This window comes from Anas acuta, chromosome 4 (assembly GCF_963932015.1).
Source record: "Anas acuta chromosome 4, bAnaAcu1.1, whole genome shotgun sequence".
NCBI classification, from domain to species: Eukaryota; Metazoa; Chordata; class Aves; order Anseriformes; family Anatidae; genus Anas; species Anas acuta.
The window spans coordinates 67620512-67646588 of record NC_088982.1 but is presented as its reverse complement, the minus strand read 5'-3'; the positions used below and the strand labels follow the sequence as shown (position 1 = coordinate 67646588).

The 26077-nt window shown below is 42.7% G+C and overlaps 1 protein-coding gene across 5 annotated transcripts in view; it reads left to right on the top strand.

Annotated features, from left to right (window-relative positions):
- UNC5C (unc-5 netrin receptor C) overlaps window positions 1-26077 on the top strand; it is a 246798-nt gene that overhangs the window by 193622 nt on the left and 27099 nt on the right. For 3 of the 5 annotated variants that reach the window (XM_068681763.1, XM_068681760.1, XM_068681759.1), the window contains 6 exons: window positions 4891-5071; window positions 6839-7006; window positions 8274-8438; window positions 21816-21872; window positions 23354-23545; window positions 24815-25159. In XM_068681763.1, the coding sequence (XP_068537864.1) occupies window positions 4891-5071; window positions 6839-7006; window positions 8274-8438; window positions 21816-21872; window positions 23354-23545; window positions 24815-25159 (1108 nt within the window). The remainder of the gene's footprint in view (window positions 1-4890; window positions 5072-6838; window positions 7007-8273; window positions 8439-21815; window positions 21873-23353; window positions 23546-24814; window positions 25160-26077) is intronic. The other 2 variants (XM_068681762.1, XM_068681761.1) reach the window with 1 other exon arrangement.

Genomic DNA, 26077 nt, shown 5'->3' with positions numbered 1-26077 from the left:
ATTCCCCATATTGGCAGCAGAAACAAAAGAGGCAAAGAACAACTGAACAAAATGTCACTGCAGTTTGCATTTGCCATCTCATTCTCAAGATGTATTTTGCAATCTCTCATTTCTGTAATCTCAGCCTCTTTGGAGGCTATTTTTTTTCCTTTTTTGTTGTTGTTGCTTTAAAAAAATAAAAATAAAAAGGCAGGTACAGAAATGTATTTCCAGCCACTAGCATGCGAAGGACAGCATCATCTCATTGCTGGGATGAAAGTGTACGTTTGAAACCAGATCCAAAAGTCAAATAACATTCTTCAAAGAGGCACTCGAGTATCAATATACCTGAAATAGCTGTTGGCTCGATAGCGCATACGAAAACTGCTAGAGTTTTCTCAGTCTCACTTGGGTATCTTGTACTCTGTCCAAATCAGTAGTTAGCTTCACAAATGTTTTATTCTTACTGCCACACGTAGGGAACATGACCTGAAACACCAGCGCAGCTGGGAGATGAGTTCGAATGCAGTCCTGCAGTTCTGGAAAGGCATGGGGAAGGCAGGGTTGCAATCGTTTCACATCCTGGGATCCTAGCTCATCTTTTATGGAGGCAAATCTCTCACTGCTCCCAGCCATTTGCATCTTGTTTGTTCTGGAGAACTGCCCTCCTGGGTGTTGGAGGGTTTTGCCTGTGCCTGCAGGGGCAGAAGGCTTGCTGTTTTTGGCAGGTGCTCTCAGCTCTGAGGATGAGACTGGGGCAGGATGGTGTGGGGGAGAGAGCAGGATCCAGGACTTGCACCCTGCTGAATTTCCTTGAGATGGTGAGAGGTGTAAGGAACAACCAGAGAACAAACATCCCATTTCCATCCCTCGTCTCAGAACAGCTGTGCTTCTGCTCCACCAGCTTCTAAAACAGTCACGCATACACAAGTGTGCCAAGAGACTTAAGTACCTGGTAATGCTAGCAACTCGGCACGGCTAAATTTGTGTCAGCAATTAGCCTCCGTAATAGGTTTTCCCACGTATGTAATCGCTGGTGTGATTTATGTTCTCTGTGTTCGTTTAGCCTTCGCAGGAGCCCGGCCCTGCTTTGCACACCTCAGTCTTTGCTGTGTTATTTCACGCTGCTGCTGGGAGCATCGTGCAGCAGCTCGGCTCTGGCCACAGCTCTGAGGTGCCGCTGTCCCGGTGGCTGTGGGTTTTCTGCTCTTGCTCTCATGCTTTTCATGTCGGGTGGCATGTGGCAGGTTCCCTCTGTTAATTAGAACAAATGTGCCAATTATGTTAATGTATCTCCCGATACCAATCAGCGAATAATTAGAGACAACACATCTGTCTCTCACCAGGGAGTGGGATGACAGGAGGAAAAAAAAAAAAAAAAGAAACACACTACAAGGTATGCTGCTCTAAATTAGAGCCGTGTCAGGCTGTGTGTTTCCTCAGCCAGTCACAGGGACGGCAGGGCCTCACGGCAGCAGCAGCTACGTGCAGTGTCGTCGCAGCTGGCAGGAGCTGTGTGCCCATGCAAGATACTCGCAGAGGGCTGAGCAGCTCTGGCCAGCCGCTAGTAGGAGCCAGTTGTGCTCCCCACTTGCCCTCTTTTAGCCTCTGCAGTTGCTGCGGGTCAGAAGTTGTGGTCACACCATTGCAGAGGGTCCTTCTCTTGCTGGTCAGCCTGCAGGTGTTTAACAAATAAAAATGTCTTCGTTGGAAAATAAAAATAGGAGGAGGAATCTCCTGCTGGCTTTGTTCTGCAGGGCTGGTGTGTGTGAAAAGCCAGTTGAGCGTTGTTGTAATTTTCCATAGCTGGCATCGCCAGGACAGAGCACTTACCCCATCCTTCATGACAGTCTACTCTAGAAATGTCTTCTTCAGGGAAGACACTGAAAATTAGAGACACAAGAGCAGGATTTGGCCAAACCCTGAAGACAGGAGTCTTGTGGACCTCAAAATGTCTATGGGTATCCTGCTGCATCTCAGTCTGCTCGCCCAGGTGGGTACAGATCTCCAGCACACAAGTATCTGGTGCTCCTCTGGTCTTGTGTGAGCAGCACGACTCCCCCAGGGCACCAGCCACCATCATGCAGGCAGCTGAATTAGAATCAGGATGAGTTCCTGCATTGACTGGGTTAACAACGTGCTTCAGTGAGGGGGCTGCACCTTGGGGAATGACACGGCATCAAAAGAGATCGTCACTTTTAACTTCGGTAATACCAGTTTGCATACTTGTCACTCGTAAATCACACTGTCTCACTCCGCTCTGCTCTCTCCTGTTTTGTGTTTGACACCGGATTGGTTCCCATTCACATGGCAAAACAGCCCTGCTCTCACCAGTTCTGGTTACTCAAGAAACAAATCTGGCTCTGGACTGAGGTCCAGCAGTGCTGGGCACTGCAGCCAGTGAGCAAGCAGCTCCAGGAAAAAAAAAATAAAATTAGTCCATTGGTAACTGCAAATATATACTAACAAAATTCTCATTTACATGTTGTAGTGTATTTTAATTAGGTAACATTTGTACAAGGACTGAAGGAGAAAACAAAACATAAGAGCTAATTAGTGCTGGAGTGGTGTGCTCTTTTCGCATTGCTCTTTATACTGATGTGTATGAAAGGAGTCTCCCTTCTCGTGTCATCTCAGCCATCTTTTCTTCAGTTCCTCCCGTCAGATTTCATGATATTTTGCTACGTGAACAGACTTGTGGCATCATGAAAACCCAGATACCCAGAAGAAGAAGGAATTAGATGAGTTAAAGAAGTGTCTAGCAAAAGAGACGGGGTTTAGACACACGCACACAGTACTGATGTACTGGCAAAACAGATTTTTCAGAGAAAAAAAAAAAGAAAAAAGACATCCTGTTGTTCTGCAAGCTTAATGTTTTATTGTTAACAAATTCTGTAAGCCATTAGGTGAAAAGGATCTTTTTCCCAAGCGATTTGATGAAGAGCCAGAGGCAGTATACTGAATTATGTAGAGCCTTTTTTTTTTTTTTTCCTGATATTGGCAACTCTTATTTTCATATCCTCTTCAGTTTTCTTGCAGGGATGAAAGGGAATTTAATGTTCATAGCTTTAATTTTGTCTAATCAGCTGAGACCCAGGCTGAATATGCATGCCTGTGCTTTTGTGGAGAGAGAGAGGGAGTGTTGCAGAGTGCTGGTATTTATTGAGTACAGAGCCTTCGGGTAGTGGCAAGGGGTGCTGGTGTATATACTTGCTTGAGCATACCAGGAAAATGTTGAACTGAGCCTCAGACCATGGTGTAAGCGTGGTCCTGTCCCGACTGATGTCCCAGTGTCCTCATCGTGCAGAGCACATAAAAAGGGTTGGTGGGTGTGGAGGGGGCACACAGCCCTGGCAGTGCGTGTAGCATCTTTTGGAGTCCTAGTACAAGGCTGCACTCTGTCCCAGAAACAAATAATGGTATTGGAAAACAAGAAAGACATTTGGTTTGTGTGAGAGGCAGGGGTTAAGGAGCGGCCTTCCGCTAGAGGAGAGGCGAGCTGCTGGCTTGTTTTTCAGTCTCAGATGCGTGCAGACTTGACCTGTGGGTGAGCAAGGAGCTAGACGTTGCCATTGACTGAACAAGAATCTGTCTGTCTTGATTATACCTGAGAGCAGTTCAGATTCAGGAAAGGAAGAAGAACAATTTCAGCCACCCTGGCAAGGAAAACCAGGTTATTCACTAAGAGCTTGCATCTTCCAGGGCAGATAAAATGTGAATGCTGCAGTGATAGAAACACAGCTTCAAATTTTATGTCTTTTTCTTCCTCCCCTGTTTCCTGTCCATTTCTACAGCCCTTTTTGCATCACGAGTTTTGGGTTGATTTCGGGATATGCGAATGCTCAGGCAGTGCATCAAAGTGGGCTTTGCAAAAGCAGGTCTTGGCAGTTAGCACCTCTCGGGCCCAGCGGGCTGATTTTGTTTATATTTTCCTTCCTTTCATTAACTCTGGGCACAAGCTGAAATGATCCAGTGACATGAAGGCCCTGCTTTGATCCATCCAGGGCGCCGGTCCCTTCCTTCAGAGCATGCCCGGTTCAAAGGAAAGCGAGCTACTAGGTTCCAGCCAAATTACATTAGGGTGGCTCGCAGCAGTCAGCTGGGGTATAATAAGGTGTTTCTTTAGGAAGGCAATAAAAGGAACATTGTCAGAATTTAAAAATATATGTAAAACATTTTTCTGTATAACCAAGGAAATAACGCTTTATTAATACATATATACATGGCTTAAATAAAGAAAGGAGATAGCTAAGCACTGATGTAGGCTTTGTAAGTCCCTATTTCCTTGGTAACTATCTCTATTTCGTTCAACCCTCACTGCAGCAAAACAATATCATGCAAGTACGTGTGAGTGCACGTAGACTGAAAAATATTGATGTGTCTGCAGTCTGTTAGCGTGACCTACTCTGGCATAGGGTCTCCCTGTGGCAGACCCTGTGCAGGTACGTACAGGGTTACTGCGTTATTAGTTAAGGTGTAGAAAAGGACGGGTGAGACCTGGGCTGCTTTAGGGTTACCAATAGTATAAGAGAATTTTCTCCTTGTAGATATAGTCCCAAGGTATCGTATTCCACATTTGTGCCTCAGACTCTGAAGGTATAGCTCAGCTATTTCTCTCTACCCAGCAGCTCTGTACTCTGAACAGGCACTGATATTTTGCAGGCAAGGCACGGCAAGTATTGGGTGGGAAGGTGGGAGGGAAGAGGGCCTAAATGGAAAGACAGGTGTGAGTGCTGCTCTCCCATGTTGCTGCCACGGTGTTTTATTTCAGCTGCCAGCATGCAACAGGTGAGTCCTTCATAGTGTGACTTGACTCTCTGGGATGAGCATAAAAATCACAGGTACTGTGCTTGTTGTGGTGTGACTATGTGCTGACTCGCTGCCTCCCCTCGCACCCTTTGAAACCCTCAGGTGGAGTGGCTGAAGAACGAAGAGGTGATTGATCCTGTGGAAGACCGAAATTTTTACATCACCATTGATCACAACCTGATCATCAAGCAAGCCCGGCTTTCTGACACAGCCAACTACACCTGTGTCGCCAAAAACATCGTGGCCAAAAGGAAAAGCACTACAGCGACTGTGATCGTGTACGGTGAGTGATGCCTCGTCCTGCTGCAGGAGGGTGAATGCTCAAGAGGGACACTCCTAGAGATGCAAGATGCTTGTGTGTAATTTTTACTATAGTCTGTGACCAGACTGGTCCTCCTGGGCTGCCTGGGGACTTGCAGCCACGTACAGGAGCTGCAGTCAGAGCTCAGTACTGGAAACGCTCAGGACAGGCCTGATGGCTTGGCTTTTTGGTGACAGAGGACAGTGTTAAAGGGGGACCAGGCACCTACACAAATGCTGGTTGTCTGGTTGAAGAGAGAGCAGGTGCTTCCCTTGCCTTAACACATGCCAGCAAATAACCATGCGGGCGTTTCCTCCAGCAAGAGCATCCGAGACATTGCTTTCTACCGAGACATTGCCTTCTACCCATGCATTTCATTTTCTTGGTGACATTTTTCAGAAATAAGAGTAAAACCAAAAGGAAGTTTGTGCTTCCAGGTACTGGTGTTGGAGCTCAGCAGAATCACTCATCTGCTTATGCCTCTTTTTTTTCTGTCTACTCCCAAAGCGTACTGTGATGTCTAAGGGCAAATTAGGAAAGCACTCTGGGGCTGCAGTTCACAGTCACACAATCTGGCTTAAAAATAAACATCAAGGGAGCATGAAGCATCAGTTAGCATTATTCTATATCTGCCTCCACATCTATATCTGCCTCTATATCTAGCCCTGATCTAGTATTGAGGTTGGCCTTGCTTTGGCTGGGGTGGGGCTGGACCAGATGCTTTCCTGGGGTCTCCTCCAGCCTTGCTCTGCCCCACCAGCCTTGAGCTATTGCCCCCAAAAAATCATTGCCACGATGCCTCCCAAGCTGGGGTATCCAGCAGAACAAAACCTGCTCTGACAACGCGCCAGCTGACTGTCCTGGTGTTCCTTACAATCAGCTTAATTATAGGATAGACAAGTAGGAAGAAATCCCTATGATTATCCCTAATATTCATTTCATATTCAGGGTAGCAGTTAGATTTAATTGTGAGCAGTTGCTTCCCTGAAGTTACAATGAGGGCCTTTTAGTTCAGTTTTTATAGAAAACCGGCTGAATTGAGTTGATTAGCAGTGTTTGTGATATTGAGGGATGGACCTTGCAATAGCACTGCGTTTTGTAACTGTGATGAATGCAGAGAGATGTAGGCATGCTGCAACTCTTCCTCATTCACATACAGTATTTTTTTTGAACAGTGCAGTCAAGAGACATGTGTAGGGGAGCAGTCATTTGTATGGCTTTTGCTACTAGAGCTGCTTAAGGCTTATGTTGTTTCACAGACATTTGGGGGTTGGGGAGTCTGAACAGTCAATATGTTACCCATACCCTGATGATGGCATTATTAAATAGAGCAGCACGGCTCCCCCTTCATCCATCCATCCAGGTCTTGGCAACCATCCATCCATCCTGAAACTGGGTGGAAAAGAAAGTCAGAGTAAATTTCTTCCCAAAGATAAACATCTTCCCAAAGCTGAAAAATAAAAATTCAGTCTAAGTTCACTCTGAGCATCTTAAATATCTGTCAGAGTGGTGCTGGTACATTCATATGCACCAGCTATTTTATAGAAGGGTGAATGAAGTTGCCCTGACATCCTGAAATCACCCTCTAGAAAGGAAGGAGAGGGAAATTATCAGTTCCTTCTCTTCCTGTTCGAAGCACAGGTGGGTCAGTGTGCACAGATGATGGGTACATCCAAGAACGAGCTGCAGTGCGGGTTATCTCCCAGATGGATTTCATGTGCTGTCACACTCTTGCCTCTTGCTTTTCAGTGAATGGTGGCTGGTCTACCTGGACGGAGTGGTCAGTGTGCAACAGCAGATGCGGGAGAGGCTTTCAGAAGCGCACCAGGACATGCACCAACCCTGCCCCACTCAACGGCGGTGCCTTCTGCGAGGGCCAAAGCGTTCAGAAAATAGCTTGCACCACCCTGTGTCCAGGTTCAGTATGAACAGAACTTAGCCCTAGATATGTATATATATTTTCTAAACCAGTCAGTCCAGGAGAAGACTGCTAGTTAGAAAAGCCTCCTTCTCTTTATTAATAAATCCAACATTTCAGTAAATGAGTATGAAATTATGTTATGTAAATAGATAAAATAGTGAGCACATTACATCAAGCAGCAGGGGATTCGGTCCCACTTTTGCATGCAGCTTGCAATGCTGTCTCAGCCCTGGTAATCTGGGGGATTTGGAGAACATTCAGAGCTTCAGACTGTGGGAGATAAAGGTTGAAAGCTCTGGAAGAGGACTGAAATTTGAGTACAGAAAGTGACTGTGATGTAAATATATTTGCAATGTCTGTTCAGTCCAGCTGTCGCAGCAAGTGGACCATTTGAGAGACATCTGGCTGCAGATGACAAATTTGGGGCATATTTACCTGACTTCAGATACAAAGACATTTATACTAGAAAGAGATCTATGTTCATGCCCTTAAAAAGGGATTTAAACGTAACCGTCTAAAAAATACAAAATTGTTTCAGGGGACACAAGGTAGTTGGTGGCTTTTCCATGACAACATCCTACCATCTGTCCTATCATCCAGTGTCCTCCTGTGTCAGCAGCCCCACTGAAACCAATGGCATTACTGTTTGAATATAAGGTCATCTTCAGCTTTTGAAGCTTGGCTATCCAAATCTGTGTCTGGGTGGGTGAAAAGAGCTGAAAATTTCCTTGCTGGTTCTTATTTGAGGTGACAGACTCCTGGCTCAGGAGTCTCCATCACTGAAATAATTTCATAATTAGTTCTTTGGCTATTTCACTTTTTACTTTTGAAAATCAATTGCAGGATTTAGAAAGGTGCTAAATATATTCCTGATTTTACTCATGTGAAATACATCAGTGCCTTTAGATATGTCTTTTAATATAAAATATTTAACATTAAATATCTTCCTAGCAGAGAAGAACTTCCGGCCAAGTTTAATTTTTAACATCTGTGTTAAAAAAAAAAAAAAAAAATCACAGATTGCCAACTTGATGCTTGTCTACTCATACACTTTGAGTGCATGTAAACTGCTGACAAGTTTCTAAAAAGGGAGGGGAAAGAGTAGAAATGGGTCTGGGGCAGAAACATGACTTGTAAAAATAGAAGCTGGCTCCATTCTTGGTCAGGTATTGGTATGACTTAGGGTCTCCAGCACTGCTGGGATGGCCGAAAGCTGTAGTTTGGGTTATCCTCCTAATGCCTCATATCCTTTCCTCATCTCAGTGGATGGCAAGTGGACATCCTGGAGCAAGTGGTCCACGTGCGGCACGGAGTGCACCCACTGGCGCCGGAGGGAGTGCACGGCCCCGGCACCGAAGAACGGGGGGAAGGACTGCGAGGGGCTGGTGCTGCAGTCCAAGAACTGCACGGACGGGCTCTGCATGCAGGGTAAGTGCTGCCATGCCGGCTCTGGGGTCTGGGAAATATGTGGCTGTGGAAAAACCTGCTAGGTGTTTTGTTATTAAATGTCTCCTGCTAGTTGGAGCTGCTGTGTCATCCTGTTATTAGGAGATTAATAGTATTATCAGTGATGTGGCTCCAAACAGACAGCAGCAACCCACTTGTGATGCTGCATAACTGTGCTGCCCAGGTGGTGTTTGTCCTGGGGAGGTGCAGAGCTCTGTCACTCACTGTGAGATAAGATCTGGGGAAAAGATGGCACACGAATGGCAGAAAAAGGTAGACATGCACCTGGACCACAAAGGGAAGCAGTCTATGTAACCATTTCAGCTCCTGCATTATAAACCCAAGCCTTTAACAAGAATGGTGCTTACGATCCCTTTCTATTCCCTGCTTTATAGCTGCAGGTCATAAACTGTTCTCTTCTGAACCTCATTTGTCCTTGGTCCATGAAGAGATGCTTAAGTGGAAAAATACAGGAAAGCTCTTTGTGCTGTTCTGCCCCACCTGTCATACACAAACTTGCCAACAGCCCATACTGGCTAGCAATATCTAGAATAAAAGTTGATCCCCCGCAAGAAAATGTTCTTCCCTTCCTCAAAGTCAGATATTCAATTGTGGCACACAAGATCTTTGAGCCTGTGGAGGAGAATCATTTTCTTGATTCTCTTCCCTTGGAGCCAGTACTGTGATTCTGACGTTTGTTTACAAAGAACTAGTCTTTCCTGTCCCATCATAAAAATGAAGACACTCCTTTCTGCTGGTGCATTGAAACTTCCTTTAGCATTTTGTTAGAAAAATAGCCTGAGCACAATAACAGTCATCCTGTCTCTCTGCAGTACATCACACTTCTTCCTTCTCTGTTGAGCCTCAGCTCTTCATTGCACAAAGAGTTGTGGTTGTCACCATGCAGTATCTACGTGTCCAGATGATAAAATGCTTTTAGTTTTTCCATGAAACAGGAGTCAGGAATTTTTGTGCTCTCCGACAGGTTACTTGTGACTGAAAGAGTCAAAATGTCACCGAAGTGACACCATTAACTACTCAATAGGTTTACCTCTTGAATAAGTGCTGTGTAGGTGCTACTGTCCTGGTGGCAATCTCTCAAGCTAGCCTATGTCACAGCATTTTGCTCTGAGGTTTCCAGATGTACAAAAACCACTTTTCCACTGTGGCTTGCACAAACACTTTCATCATGTTAAAAACTACTAGTCAATGTCAACAGCATAAAAAAAACTATAATTCCTCGATGTTTGTTTTTATGGGGAAGATAGAAAGATTCAGAGCTCCTCTCTTTTTATTTTCTAAAGATAAGAAAAAAAAATCCAGCCACATCTTATTATAAAACACCTTTGTGACTTTTATAGTGAGGAAGCTAACGTACCCCCTAGCTCCAGTGGTATGAATAAGTCATTATGGTAAATTAGGAAGAAAAGATACATCCTCTCTACAGAAGAGCTCTTTACTATCAGTTTATATTTAGACAGGTGTATGTCATCTTTGTGTATGTGCATAAAGAGAGCCATTTAAGCAGAAATCTGGTGGAAGAATAGATATAATGGTACAGCAGAATAAAAGCCCTGTAGGGATCTCATTTATCTGTTGATGGTATATTGCATTTTATTTGTGAAAGTGGATGCTGAGTATAAAGCAGAGATCTGCAGTGGGAGAGAGGGTGAGGCTATAGTGAATCTTATTCTGCTTCATATATATGTATATAAAAAATGGTAATGAAAAATATACAGTCACATATTGACCCGCTTGGCTCCAGGGGCTGTGATCATCTTTCAGTGTTGGAATTTAATGGCAGTGTTTTAATGGTGTCTTTATACTCGTGGGGCTTCATACACCTGTAAAACTTACAGTCCTGCTCCCTGATCCATCACTGCTGAGAAGATTGATTTGCTGTACTTTATGGCAGCGTGCCTGCCATTCCCTCTCTTTCTTTCTTACTTTCATTCTCCCTTGCAGTTTATGCAAAGCCATTCTGACCACTTTGCATTTTTGCTGGTGTGGGTCTGGATTCATAGCAGATCTGCCCGCTAAGCTAAGAGTGAACACAGAACTCTTTTCATTCCTAAAACACCATGTATCTTTCCACATTATTTGGGGCTGGTGAGGGCTGTCCTGGAGCTGGTATCTCCCCCAGTTTGGGGATCTCTGGAACCACCGCAGACTTCAAAACCTTCATGCTTGTGGGTCCCCTGTGGCACAAGTAGAGCCACAGCCACCTGCCCTCTGTGGCCATAGCCCTCCAGGAGCTGTGCTGGCTGGCTGCTGACCTTCCCCATGGCCAAATCCTGCCCCTAGGTGCCCTGGTGCTTCCCCATCAGTGTCAGAATTTAGTGCCAGCTTGAAGGTTAGCTCTCACGCTGTGGAGATGTAGCTGGGATCAAAGAATTAGTAGATGGCCTCTCTAACCACTAGGCTGTTGCTTTGACAAAAACTCACTTGTAAACATATATCTCTATATAGCTGTATATAAAAGATATCCTGGAAAACACTGGGCTGAATGAGTCTAATTTGCAAGCCCTTTCTTTTCCAGTCTATTATTCACTATGGTAGCATCAGCTGGATAAATCAATGAGCTCTTTCATCAGACTGCCCCTGCTCCAGCAAAGAGCAGCAGTCTGCACCACTATCGATTTCTGTGGGGATAAAAACTGTGGAGCTTTCTCCATCCCTTGTAATTACAGTATTTTACACCCAAAGCTTCAGTTTGTGCTTACCACTAACTGTGGCATTTCTCGTGCAACTCTGCTGTCACATTTATTCAGACTAATGATCTTGCTAGTACACACATACACTCCCTTATTCAGTAGTTAGTATTTTTCTGTTAACATGAAAGGATGAACAGTCATTAAACTAGAGAGCCTGCAGAGAGGCAGAAGGCTGAACTGAAGAAGAAAAGCAGCTCTAGTGAAAATTTAGGGCGGTCATTACTATTTTAAGTTTCCAAATACACAATATTGCCTAGCAGGTCCTGTTATAACAATTTTGTAATTCCCATAATAGCATTAGTACGATCTTCTGGAACAAAATATGCTGTAGGTGTAGGAAGAATTGGCTGGTTACCACCCCCACTAGTTGCATTATTGCCTCCACAGTTGCATTATTTTCCATTTGAAGTCTGCGAACTGCGGTAAATACTTTGGTGCAATGAGCAACACTTTTAAAGGCACACACTGCATCTCACAGGGGATCTCTATATGCTGGATTGCTGCAATTAGCCCTCTCCTCATCCTGTTTAATGACTTGTGGGTGTTCTGTGCGGACACCAAGCAAGCACAGCACTGCATGGCTGGCTTGCATTTCAGCACAAACAGTTCCCTTCTGGGGATCACATTGGCTAAGATCAAACATATTAGCTGCTGTATCAGGCATGTCCATGCTCAGAGCATGTCACCTACATCCTCTCTGCTGAGGATCTGAAGTGACAGTGTTCAAGTCTCTTTTCTCCCTGTCCTGAATAAATAAGTTCAGAAAGCCTGTAGACATGAGCATGGTGCCTGTCCGTTCTAGTAAAGCATGTCTTTTCTGAAATCATGCCTCTGATGGACGAGTTGGCACCAGCATGGTCAGTAGATAACCAGTGTCCCTTCCTCAGCTCACTCTCAGCTTTCACAAACCACTATGGCTTTTCATAAAAGGCTGGCTAAGCTGCGCTTTCAATTTTCTTTCAAAACAGCGTTAGCTGTCTTACAGCAGCAAGGTAATACTGAAGAAGCACATGCCACTTGAGGACTATAGAATATATAGTTCCGTAAATAGTGCTGTCGTTCTGTGTAGTAAAAACTGTTCACTTTATACCATCTCATAATACGAAGTACAAACCCATCATTTAATAGGGCTAAAAGGAAATTTCCACTGGTCAAGTGTAATCAGATCCAACATAGGCTTTTCCTTTGGATTTAAATAAATTAGCATGAAAAGGTTGAGGCTGGCTACTGTCAATTAAAGAATGGAAGAAAAGAGTCGAAACATCTTCACCTGTCAGTATGGGCGATCTAAGTGTTGGATACACCACTTGAGAAAAGGCAGCTATAGCATGGCGAAGATGCTATTATCGGACCTATTTTAACATTTCATGTTGAAAAAGGCTGCCTACTAGTCGAGAGTGATGCTTCTTTTAGTTGCCTCTGTTACTTCTTTAGTTGCCAAATCCTTTGTAATCTTTGTCTGAAAGGCAGGGTAAGGTTCCTCTTACAACAGTAGTGACTTAAGCACGTGAAGAAGATGCAAATTGACCTGCTGGTGTGCTAAATGGTTAACTACTGCCATTTTCCAGTCTCGTGTTGTTTATACACAGGTTTTAAGTAGAAAGCAAGGTTAACCTGATACTAACATCTCTTTCTTCCTGAAACATATATATTCTGCACATGCCCTGCTTGTTTAATTTAACATGCCAGAACCTTCTGATGGGATAAGCATTCGTTTCCCTTTTTGGCTTGTTTTGAAAGCAGGCATTCAGCGAGGAATTACAGAGCAGAGCAGTTTGATGAGGACCTCTGGTACTCCAGAGCAGATTAGTGTGCAAAGAGCAGGGGAATGTTTTTCAGGCTCCGGGAGGTAAGCAAAGCTCTCTCAAGGGAGATTGCAACAGAAGCCTGTGTGTGCAGAGGAATGAAATAAAACCTTTTATTAAGAGCATGTGGGTCAAGAGGGAACTTATAATACGTTCAGTCTGTCAGCATAATGATATATCCACCTGGCCCATTGTGCTGAGCCCTTGCGGGGAGAGTTCTGTTCATTCAAATAACGCATCTCGTCTGTTCCTAGAGGAAGTTTTCTACAATATTGTTATTTGATATTAATAAAGAGATGTGCTATTCTATTTTTAACCCAACTACTATGTAATGGTGTAGCAGCCAAGGGAGTTTATGCATACATCTCAGACTTACGACTCGTATTTATTTTTACTGTAGCAACATGAGAAATCCCTAGCTGAGAAGTGTCCACACTCTGGTGGGCCCTCTGCAACTGCCTAGTGAGAGTTCTTGCCTAGAAAAGCTTCTGCTCAAAGCAGATAAAAGCTTTGAGAGAAAACAGAAGTGCAGAGCCACAAGCAGAACCCAGGACACCAAAATCTCTGTTTCTTACCCCAGTCACTTCAGAAAGAGTCCCCTCCCTATTAATTTTAATGTAAGGCAAGTGCTCTAAGATTTCTAGTCTGTTTTGAAAAATCTCGACTAATTCAAGAATATTATAGCCAGGCAGAAAAGAGAAAAACCCAAACCTCATCCACCCATACTTTTATCCTTATTTCCCTATTGTTTGTGGCTTTTTTGTTTGTTTGTTTGTTTGTTTGTTTTTGTTGTTTTGTTTTGTTTTTTTTGTTTTTTTTTTCTTTTATTCTTCCCATACTCCTTCTTGAAAGAAAAGCACAAGCTTACAATAAAATTTACCTGATACATTAACTTGATCATGGAAAAAAATACAGTCAGTGACTGTAATCAGTGTTTATATTTTCCTCACTGTGTACAAAGCTGGGTAGATGTGATGATTTTTGTATTCCTGGCAGGGTGTCAGGTGTGAGGTTACACAAGCAGCCCAAGGCTCATCAGGGAGTCAGTGACAGGATCAGGAGTAAAACTCAGAGCTCTCTGTTTCTAAATCTGTATGCAACTTAAAGGACTAACAAAAACATTGGCAGCGTACTTAAATGAAACCTCATGTTAGGGAAAGAAGTTTCTATAGTTTGGGAAATAAACCAGAAAGCCAGAGAATACAAGTTACTTTACCTGTGAGCTTACAGACCTACCGAGGACTTTGGTACATCATTGAACATCCATTAGGATAATTCCACAAGCCTTTTTTTCCATCAGGCATAACAGTTTAGGTCCTCCTCTTCAAAATGCCTTCCATCTGTCCCTTCCTTCACCACGCTGTTGGCCATGCACCCCCTCTTCAGGGCCACTCCGTGTCCTTCTTTCAGCTCTCCCTGTAACTCATTTGCTCTTGGCCAGCTACTATTGCAAAACAAAGCAAACCCCAGGAAGTCTATTCAGCCACTGCAAATGTGGAATTTGCAAATACACAATCTAGCAAATCGCAATGCTAGACAAGTGTTTACTTTTGCTGTCAAACATCCATAACAAACCCAATGTTAAGGTTCCGTGGTTCTAAGATATTAAAGACTGACATAAGATTTAGTCAAAAGGTCAAAGTCCTTAACTGTAAAAGATTGCATAACGTCAAAATTGCCTGTTCTAATCCACATCAAATTTTAGCAACAAGTTATCTTACTCTTCCATCTTCCCCCACCCCCGTATACATGGCATGCATGTTTAAACTAAGGCAAGACCTTTCTAACAATATTAGCAAAATGTCAGGAATCTAATTTGCAATGAAAACATAGTTTCAATCTTAATTATAGAATATCATGCACTTCTGTTCAAGGACAGAAACAGGAGAGACTCCCCATTTAACCTACACACTCAGGAAAGATCTGAGATTATACCCGAGTAAATAATCAGTCACAAAACCTCAAGCTCCTTGTTTATTAGCCCACCCTGAACATGCCAATAATTAGTCCTTTAGAAAGAAAATAAATTACTGTGCATTATCTCCGGGATGCCTGATATCATATCTGACCTTCAGCATCATTAACTGCAGACATGAAGGTCTTTCTTTAGAATAGCAAACATAGGAAGAAGCTGTGCACATTCTGTCTGAGGGATTTTTGCAACTCTGGGGACTTTGTTGTGTGGGGGTTGTGTTTTTTTCTTTTCCTTTTTAACCACCATAAATAAGATATTAGATATGACATTTTCTTGGATATGTGCTGGAGCTTCTGGGAAATAACAGGGGAGAGAAACAATTAACAGCTATTACAATCCGAAGATTATTGTTAATATTTCTTCCGTAATAAATCAGTATTAGCAACATGTTAAGTGGACATGAAGGCTTAGTCCTAAGCAGTAAAATTGTGAGGTTTACTCTAAGTTTATTTTTGTACTCTTAACTGCACCTTTGTAGAAAAGGAACTGCTGGCAGTTTATGCAGTTGTAGTCTATGGACAGTGGGACCTGCAAGGAGCAATTCAAAACTCCTTCATGTTGAATAAAGTCTCCTAAATTCCTTCTCCTAACTTCTTGGCCATCATAGGGACTGTATGGAGACCTACACAGTTGCAGTGCATCTGAGTTAACACCATCTCTTTTGAAAGCTTTGAGCATTTGTATGCCGTATTTATCATCTAGAATTTGCTCTACAAGTAATGGAGAAACTCAGCGGCTCGGAATTGCTTGCTGGAGCCATGGCGAAAGAGAAAGGATACTGATTTAGCACTGAAAGACCTCATAGTGAGAATTAAGAACAGAAGCAATCAGATAAATATTGTTTGGGACTGGTATATGAAAAATGACCTGCTTGCTGGCTTTGAGTTATTAAATATTGGAACTCATCTGACGTGTATATCTGTACGTACATGGTACAACCCAGCAAAGGGCTGTTCCACTAAACTCATGTCACAACGTGTGCACCACCTGCCTACTTTAAATCATCTAAGAACTGCTCCTGTCCAGTTTTAGGTCTCTGCATTTGAGGAATTAGTTTCTGTTCACTTGTCACAGCTCTGTGGTGCAGAGCCTGTTGCCACCAAAGCTTATTACAACCTCGCGGTTGCCACGCTGAATAAACCCACCAAACGAGAGAAAGAAAGTCAGCAGTTGAATTGAGTGCCCTCTTCTTTTCTTATATGCAATTTAAGGGCTTTGACTTTGGAACCAAAAGGGGAAAAAGTGCTGTTACTGTATATTATGCTCAACCTGACGAGTTCATTGCAACAGGATGGCGTGGAGACACATCATGTGGCTAGGCTTTCAAAAGGGCCACGTAATTATGTGACCTCAGCTCCTTTTGAAGCTGTGTAGAGGATAAAGTAAAGAGCATTTATAGATTAAAAGCAAGTGGTGCCAGATTAAAATATTATGCATTAAAGAAACAAGCAGTTATGGTGTGCTTTATGCAATCTTCACTTTATTAAATGAAAGTGCACGTCTCAGACTCTCACTGACCTTGATACAGCCTCAAAATATGTATCATTAGCTGTAACCTCAGCAGCTAATGGCATAAAGCAATTTCTTTGTAGGATAATTGTAAATATTTTTGTAAATATGACCAAAACTGGATAAGCCCTAGTATCAATGTGCCTGGAAAGATCACCTTCAGCTACTCCACTGTCTAACATACCTGCAGGGGAGAGAGAAAACAGTGACAGAGGCAACTGGAGAAAATACATGGGAAAAATGGAAAATGCATTTTATCATTATTTTTTTTTTTAATAATCTGATCCATTTTCTGTAAAACAGAAATTCAGCATAACGTTAAAGCTAGAAACATCTAAGGACCAAAAAGGAGAGCCAGTTACAAAGTTCCCTCTGCAAGGAGCTATGGTGTGTTGCTTTATGCCACAGGGAGGAAAGTTGTCTTTAAAATAAGCCAGTTCCCAAGCCAAGGAGTTTCCAGGTAAAATAAAACACAGGATTTTGGGATGCCCATGGTCATGGTGCTGAGTTTGCAGCTTCAGCATCATGCATATATGCCCATTAATATTTTGCGAGGCATATACTTCTCCAGGTTGGGGATGGAAAGCATTTAGAAAAGTTGTTTTAGTGACTATTTGGTGACACTCTGCTTCAATTTTGGCCTCAAAGGAGGCAACACCATAATCTCTGCCCAATTATCTTTCACATGTCGGAGGTTCTCCATTCCCAAGTGCTTCATTCCTACCCCCTCCCTGGGCAGAAGGGTTATCTACTTCTCCCAGCGCAAATTGCAGTAGATGAATTCTTGCTGTAGAAAGGGATGTTCTGCTTGTCAAAGCTAACCACCTAAGCCAGATGATCTCACACATTCAGATAGCCTGAAGGCCATTTAGTCCCCATGATGTGCCATTGAGTCTCCTGTGGTTATTGGCACAAATGGGTTTCCAAAAGGTCAGAGCAAGACATCTGGGACCAGAATGCTCAGGCTGAACTTCCAACACTTAGGGGTCATCTGTGCCCACAAACGGCACTGAACTAATTAAATGAGCTTCAAAAAATATTTAGTTAATTGGATGCAATTCCCCAAATCAGTGCAAGTGTGACTGATGCTGAAATTGAGTTAAACCAAATTGATAAAAAGCCTGCTGAAGTCCTTTCTATGTATCAAAGTTGAACTGGCTTATGTTTCCAGTACACTCTGACCTCTGACACATTCACCCTTTGCCAATTTTCTCAGTGTGTTACATCAATATAAAGGTGCTAAAATTGCTGTAGATGTTCTTTTTAGAAAGAGAATAGCCAGTGCCAACATAATACATCTTTGTAATCATATATCTGGATTTGTACAAAGCATTTGTGCCAGTGTAATTACTTGAGTTAAAAAAGCCCACCTTTAACACTTAATAGAAGCACTTCCACAGGGACAAAAAATGTATTTACAAGCTTAAAGTGGAATATAAAGTAGAACTCATGGAGAAACATCAACTTAATTAAAGGCTTTTTCATGAATGTATTTAATGTGCAATTACAGGGGTGCAATTTCTGTGCATAGTCCAAGCCTCCCACTGATTCTCCAGGTATGACATAAGGTCAGGTACTTGTAAAATGAGGAAAATAAATACCCACTTTTCGTAAGCCCCTGAGATCCTCAAACAGAAGGGACTATGCAAGTGTAAAGTATGATTATTACTATTTCACTCGTCCAGCACTAAGTTACACAACAAAACATCAAAAGCCCCTTTGAAAATGTACATTTCCCAACAAGCTGTAGGAAGAAGCTTAAATTACTTTTCTCAAAGCAAGTAGCTCACTGTGAAGCCAGCTGCTCTGCATGTGAGTCAGCAGCCTCAGCAGCCTTCCTAGAGTCAAATCCAACAGCACCTTTCTAAACTCACCCTTGTTAAAAAATTTCATGATCCTGGTAGAAGTCCCTCAGGCATTTGCCAAGCAGTGCTGTTGATACAGGGAGGGAAAAAAAAAAAAAAAAAGAGGAAAAAATGTCTTTTTTTTTTTTTCTCTTTGAAGAGAGGAGGGGAGTCATTCTTCATTATTTCAGGTACTAATCCCAGCAGGTTTGCATCGTTATCTGACGAAAATGTCCTTTCTCATTGTTTGAAGGCATAGTCAGAGGGACCAGCATGAAAGCCAACTTTGTAAGGCAATGCCTGTGCTCTGGCGCCAAGAGCATGGCCATAGCCCAAACTCCTGCACAGCCACTGCAGCTATGCATGGCCACAAGCCTTTCACTTGCCGCTGCCGCTGCGATGCCTGCTTCCCTTTGGAACAGCTCTTTCATGACAATGGAGCATGTAAAAATAGTTTTATTCTGAAAGCTCCTGCCCAAATGGCAGAGGGTGTCTGTAGTTGCCTTGTTTGAGTCATCTCCAACAAACGTGTTTAATTTGCAAGTACAACTGGAGGTGGCATTTGGCATGCTGGTCAGCAATTCATCCAGCTTGGATGTCAACCCGAGGTAAGGTCTCCTCTTGCTTCAGCCAGGGGAGCCTGTCCATGCACTGTGAGCAAGTGGGGTCGTGTGGCCTCCACCGCCCATCTTGTGTAGTGCCATCACCTCAACAAGGACTTTTTACAGCTGGCACTGCCCGGTCTCCAGCACGTTTGGTCACCTATTTATCTACAGCCAGCATGGTCAGCAGTGACTCTTGGCCCTTGACAAAAAATTGACACATCCATGGCTCAAATGCTCAGCATGGCATCTCATGCCCGTAACCCTATAACCTCATCCATGCCATCCTTCTATGTAGAACAGGTGTTTTTCAGGCTGAAAATGTGTCCTTGCAAACACCTGTGCAAGCCAGCCTGTTTGCACCGAAAGAGGAGGTGGGAATTGGGTGCTCAGTTCAGTTAGCAGCACACATGGGAGAACAGGAATGTCAGTTTGTGAGGCTAATGGAAGCAGAAAGCAATATCCTGGCCTTTTCCTCCCTTTCTTAACAGATGTGCTTTGAATACCTACACAAGGCATTTCTGTTGAAGGAATTGGTATCACTCTTATGCAGCTGCAAGACTGGTCTCTGTGAGAATCAGTGTGAAAATCTATGCAGAATTGTAAGATACAAGTATTTGTGACAACAGGGTCTATGAAGAGTTTGCAAATTCTTTTAGAGTACTTTGAGACGACACTTGCTCACTTTGCTGAGAAGACCTGAACTTGGACTTCCTTTGTCCCAGGAACAGACAACACTTTTGGTAATGCTGGAGCTAATCCAGGCAGTGCTGCTCTTTGTGCCCTCTGAGTGGCAGCTATCAGGTTGCTCTGCATGCAGCAGGAATGATGCACAACCTCAACTGCAAAATTTGCCAGCTGAATAGCAGCAGCAGGACAGGGGAATAGCCTTTCCAGCTCTGCATGGCTGAGCTCAAGCTCTGCAGGTGATGCAGAGCCAGGAGACATGTGCTGCCCCTTGCCTTCTTCCCCTAAAATATGCGATGGGGCACAGGAACCACAGGGATTTCTTGGTGAATTCAGGTATGAAAACATTTGAAGTTGCAGCCAGCCTAAATTCAGACTTGTCCTTGTGCCTTGTATTTCCTGCTGGCTGCCTCCTGGTCCCCAGAGGCATCTTGACGTAGGAAATATTGTCCATAAGGTTATAGCTGGAATTTAGGTTGACTAAATATGGGCCTCCGCATTCACCTGGGGAGTAAGCGGGGAGTAACCAGTGTGCTGTAAATTCACACGCAGACTTGCTGAGCATTCACTCAAGCCCTCAGAAGTTGCTTGCCTGACTTTTTATGGGCAATGCCCTGAGAGCACTGGTAGAAGTGGGAAGCAGTTATTACAAAAGATTGAGAGAGCATGCTGAGAGTACACATAGGTGAGCTTGCTTCAACGAACCAAATAAATGAGTGTGAGACCATAATATTTCTAAAAGCAATTGTAAGGCTGGAATCATTGCTGTGAAATAAAGTTTTAAATAGATATTACAGGCAGTATAGTCTGTCCCATAATGCCTCAGAAAAAAACATCACCATCAAAAAGCTGCTCTTCTTGCTCTGATATTTCAGTCGAGGTAGCATTTATGTGATGTCTGGAAACTTCGGGGGGAGTTATGTCTATACCTGCAATTGGGATAGGCTGTATCTTCATTAGCAAGCGGTGCAGCCAAGCGGGAGGAGATATATAAAGCACAACATATGCTGAGCACCCAATCTCAGCATTTCTGGGAGATGGGGATTATTGCTCTGGTTTGCCTCTAATGTGGTCATGTGCATTAGGCACGCACCAGGAGTCCATTTTCCAGTTTTGTTTCATCTGCAGGAGGCCAAGGCCGTACGAGCATCTCGCAGTGCGATGCAAAACATGGGGGAGATGGGAAGGGCAGTAAATTCCCTGCCAAAATACTGCAGGGGAGGGAGAAGAGTACCCTCTGCCTTGCACCCACCCCAATCCCCTCCCTGAGAGCAACCCCCTTGCTTACTTTGGGTTTATCCATTTCCCTTTGCAGCAGGATGGGATTTGCAGCATTTCCCTTGTTCCCAATGCGGATGGAGAGCAGCTGGGAGGTGGTTAACGAGCCTGTCGGACTCTTGTACAAGCTAAGCAGCCCCAGTGTGCCGTGCTGTGTGAGCTGCAGAAAGAAAAGGCGAGAGAAGCAATCTCTCTTATTTATCCGTTCCGAAATATAACCGTAAATTGTGTTATCATTTTGTCGATATACAGGGGCTCGCAAAGATTTCAAATAAATAATGTTATGACCCCGGGTGCCTTATTGATTTTTTAATAATTTCAAAGAGAAACCACTCGGTTTCCTGTTTGCTGACAAATTCTTTTCTCCCCGAGGAATTCCCATTGAGCATGTATTAAAGACAGGATAAAATAATTCCAAGGAAATAGGGAAAGAGGGCTTTCTGCATGGACTCTGCTCAGCAAATGGGTATTTAACCTCTGACCAGTGACGACAGGTCTCTTTTAGCTCTATTAGATCAACAGCAAGCTACTATAATTAAATAAAAAAACTGTTTAGAGCCTCACCGAACATGTCCTGGGAATTAAAGCATATGGCAGGGATAGGGAAAAAAGACTTTCCGTATGCTAATGACCCTTGATGTCTGAAATAAATTAGATCCATTAGAGTTTATGCTCAATAAAAGAAAGACTTTAAGCACTCCAAAGTTAGTGACTCGAGACCGATTTTGGCTTAGAAATTCAATCTGCCTACTTATTAATTCTTAGTAAGGCTCTGAAGGAGACAGGGGATGCAAAATCATAATTCTGTGCTGTATCAGAATTTTAAAGTGCCATCAGTTTCTTTTCCTTCTTTTTTTAATTAAACCATTTTTCATGCTTCCTTTTTTTGTTCTTCTCATTAATTTGATTTTGTTCCCATTTTTGTTTAATTTCTTTCTTTTTAAGGTTTCATTTATCCTATTTCAACTGAACAGAGAACCCAGAATGAATATGGATTTTCTTGTAAGTTTAATGTTTCATTTTACGTTCCTGGATGCTAATGTGTTGCTGTTCCACGGGTCAAGCTTTAGTGTTACACCAGCTCTGTGTGACTAGGCAAAGAGGGACCAATTGGGCAGAGTAAGTGGCAAGCTGCCTGCTTGACAGAGGTAGCAGTGTTTCACTGTCATTGGGTTGACACAGGATGATAACAGCCCTTATGCCCAAGGAAGATGGGAGAAGATATTGCCTCAAAGGCAGAAACTGGAGAGAATGAACCCTCTCTCTTGTTAGCATTTCCTTAGCAATCAGAAGAAATGTGGTAGAGAGAGAAATTTCCATTGAGCTGGAACTCAGAGAACGGCTTCATGAACTGCTGGGTATAAAAGTCCTGCTTTTTTGAGGCTGGTGCATTGAAAGTCTGATAGGCAGAGGCTGATGAAGTTTGATCAGTCCTTTTCAATATTTGCCAGCTCTCACTTATATGGCTGGAGGACAGCCAGTTTTAAATGGCTAAAAGGTGAGGAGCAAATAAATAAATAAATAAATATGAATGATTCACATGTTTTAATTAACAGAAATAGGGTAGTAAAAAGGTCTGATTTGTTTTTGCCTTTTTTTTTTTTTTTTTTTCTCATTATGCTATCTCTGCTACTGGGACTCTTCACTGTATAGAAACACATCAAATTTTGATCATGTACTCAGTCCTTCTGGAAAAAAAAATGTCTAGTGGATAATGATGCTAGAGATTAGCCTGGAATTAGTGCTGAAGATACTGTATAAGCAGCTAGTAGAAATATCATAGCCATTTTCTCACAAGACAGCTATAATAAATCTGGGTTCCTTTTGGTAAATTACCACATTATTTCTTGTGCTTGCTTCGGCTTTTATCCAAATATGTATATGTTAATGCCAGTGATGAGAATTTAGAGGTTGATTCTCTGCTTTCCTGGACTTTTTTAAAGGAAAATAGGTGTAAGGGAAAATGGCTTGACACATTACAGGTCAGAAAAACCAAACTCAAAGATACATTCTGATATTTCAGGCATTCTCTAAAACTGAACTTTTTTTTTTTTTTTCCCTTCATTAAAAAAAATAAGGATTCCAAAGTTGGCAGCCCCACAGCTGACATCTTTGGTGTCAGAAGAACCACTAAATGTTAATACTATGATACTGTGTCACTAAGATGTACTCATTTATTTAATGGATTTAATTTGCTTCATGAGACTAACTCTGTAATGTGTTGTGCTTAGTAGTTCAATGCCTGGGTACCAGATAGATGAACAAGCAGATAGGTACAAAGATAGAACACGAGTTTGAGAGAAATCAAAAATAGTTTCCCATCAAAAGGGCATAGACCTGTTATATAGCTTTAGAAATGGCTTTTAAATTAACCTATAAAAAGGTAGTAAATATCTCAGGAAACGAGAATAATAAGAATGTACTTTCTCAAAATCCCTGTGAGGAGCGCATTGCTCTAAGGTTCCTGGCCTCTCTCCCTCTAGCTGCTCCTGACTCGGATGATGTTGCTCTCTACGTTGGGATCGTCATCGCCGTGATCGTGTGCCTGGCTATTTCTGTGGTTGTGGCCCTCTTCGTCTATCGCAAGAATCACCGTGACTTCGAGTCAGACATTATCGACTCCTCGGCGCTAAACGGAGGATTTCAGCCTGTTAATATCAAGGCTGCAAGGCAAGGTTAGTTGCCGTAGCACTCCATGTTGACCAATTCAGCGATATGCTATGAGAATATGGTCTCTGGGGCTGTATGAATGATATTCGCTAGATGCTTGTTGGCACTTCATAAAGGGAGAAAGATTATATCCATTTGTTTCTGATGGCCAAGTGCTAAAAACCCATGGTGGCCTTTTTCAGATGTGTCCAAAAACATACAGCAGCAGTACTTAGCTTGTATAGAGAGAAGGTGAATGTGAGAGTGAAACAGACATTTATAAAAATACAGGTCTTGCTCAAATTTAAATCAAAATCAAAGCTATGACAAAAACAAGAGAGACAGGATTCATCACGGGAGTAATACAATACAATAATTCTATCACATCCACCTCCCCTTTGTTTCACTAATAGCCTTTTTTACTGTGCCGTGTCTCCACAGGCATAAATAGTGGTTTAACAAGTACTTTACTTTCAATGGACAATACAGAAGAAGAAGTTCTAGTGGAATATCGTTTAATAAAGACCATCTTTATCACATGTGCATAATAGCTTGATGATTTCCACACTTTGGCAGCCAGAAGACAGCCATTCAAATGGGCTGTTTTTTTTCAAGACCCCCATTTAAGCGGAAGAGTTCCTCTTTTTTTATTTTTTTATTTTTTTTCCAATACATGTTTATGAAGAATAAATCAAAGTAAGGGTTACGATGACAAGAGAGTTGCCGTACAGAAGGTTAGCAGAAATGTCATTTTCTTTGCTGAGGATAGCAAAGTGTGTGACACAGGTGCTAATCCCACACTGGCGGGGAGTCATGGGCACAATGACTTCATAGCTTTGTTCTCTCTGCTATTTCAGGAATTCTGTCTTTAGACCAATTAGATAAATTGGTTATTAATTCTCACTTAGCATTTAAAGAAGGAGTATTAGTTAATAAAACTAAATCTACTGAGTATGGAAAACTTCTTGCCTTGAAGTTAGGCATATTATGCTTGAAATCTGAGCAAATCTGAGTCTGGAAAATAATCCTACAGAAAAACACTTAGAGCAGAAACATGCTGTAATTTTGCATAACAATTAGAGCGCAGAGTGGCTGGGCCAATACAAGCTCTGTGAGATTTCTAGATATAGATGCCTGGAAAAGGAGATGAAGGTCAGTTTACAAGGACTTTGTATATCCTAACCTTTGGTATGAGTAGAACAGAATGAAAAACCAAATCATTAGTAGGAAGAAAGTTGTCAGAACAGAGAAATAATCATAAGCAATATGGTTCTTCTTTCTCATCTCCAATGCAGACCTCCTGGCAGTGCCACCAGACCTCACTTCTGCAGCAGCCATGTACAGGGGTCCTGTTTATGCTTTGCATGATGTCTCTGATAAAATCCCGATGACCAATTCTCCAATCCTGGACCCCCTGCCCAACCTGAAGATTAAGGTCTATAATACCTCTGGTGCAGTCACCCCCCAGGATGACCTCTCTGACTTCTCCTCCAAGCTGTCCCCACAGATTACCCAGTCCCTGCTGGAGAACGAGACCCTGAACATGAAGAATCAGAGCCTTGCTCGGCAAACAGACCCATCGTGCACTGCATTTGGGACCTTCAACTCCTTAGGGGGCCACCTAATAATTCCCAATTCAGGTAAGTGCTAGCCATGTTTTAGGGTTTTAAGTGGAGTTAGCTTTCTTCTGTGCCAGAAGAAAAAAAAAAAAAAAAAGAAAACAAAAGAAAAGAAAAAAACAGGGTCACTCCTGGGACTGTGCCTTTCTTTGTTCAAAACAAACAGATGTTTTTTCCCCCATTCAGATTAACTAAGAAGATTAACTAATATACTTCAAGGATCCTTTCCCCAAAGTCTTGGCTGCCTTTTTAACAAAATTTTGCAGGGCTCTTACCACTTTCTGAGATACGTTAGACTTCAGTGCTCCCCTGTGTGAAGTGAGATTCAACATCCTTGAACTTTTCCTTTCATGCAGCTCTAGAACAGGGACTACAAGCCAGAAAGCCTCAATCTTGTCATCACACATAAAAAGGACAAATTAATTTAAAAACAAATTGGTTGTTCCACTTCCAATTCATTGCAGACTGTGTGGTATTGCAGTAGGATAGCAGAATGCTAATTTTTGGAAGGCTCTTTTTCCTGCTCATATTATATAGTCAAGGAAAATAAGGCCCAAGAGTGTCTTGTCCATATTTCTCTCCTTGTTATATATAGTGTTGATTTTTTTTTTACAACATCAGAATGGGGTTTAATCAAATGCATGATGCAGAGGATTTGGGGGTTATGCAAGCATCCCTCTTTCCACAGTGGTCAGGAATCCCCCTGCCACTGCTCTGATCCCAGGTAGTATCCCCTTTCTCTGGTGCACTGAGTCCGGGTTGTAGCCTTGTGAGGCCACCACTCACAATTACCCAGTGCTGTAGATGAAGGTCTCACAGCTTCCAACCTTACATCCTGTGGTCAGCTCTTGGCCATTTTACTGCACTGTGCCCTGTCTGAAGAGATGGTGCCTAACCCTGTCTCCTGCTCCATTTGCTGGATCTTTTTTTTGTTCATTG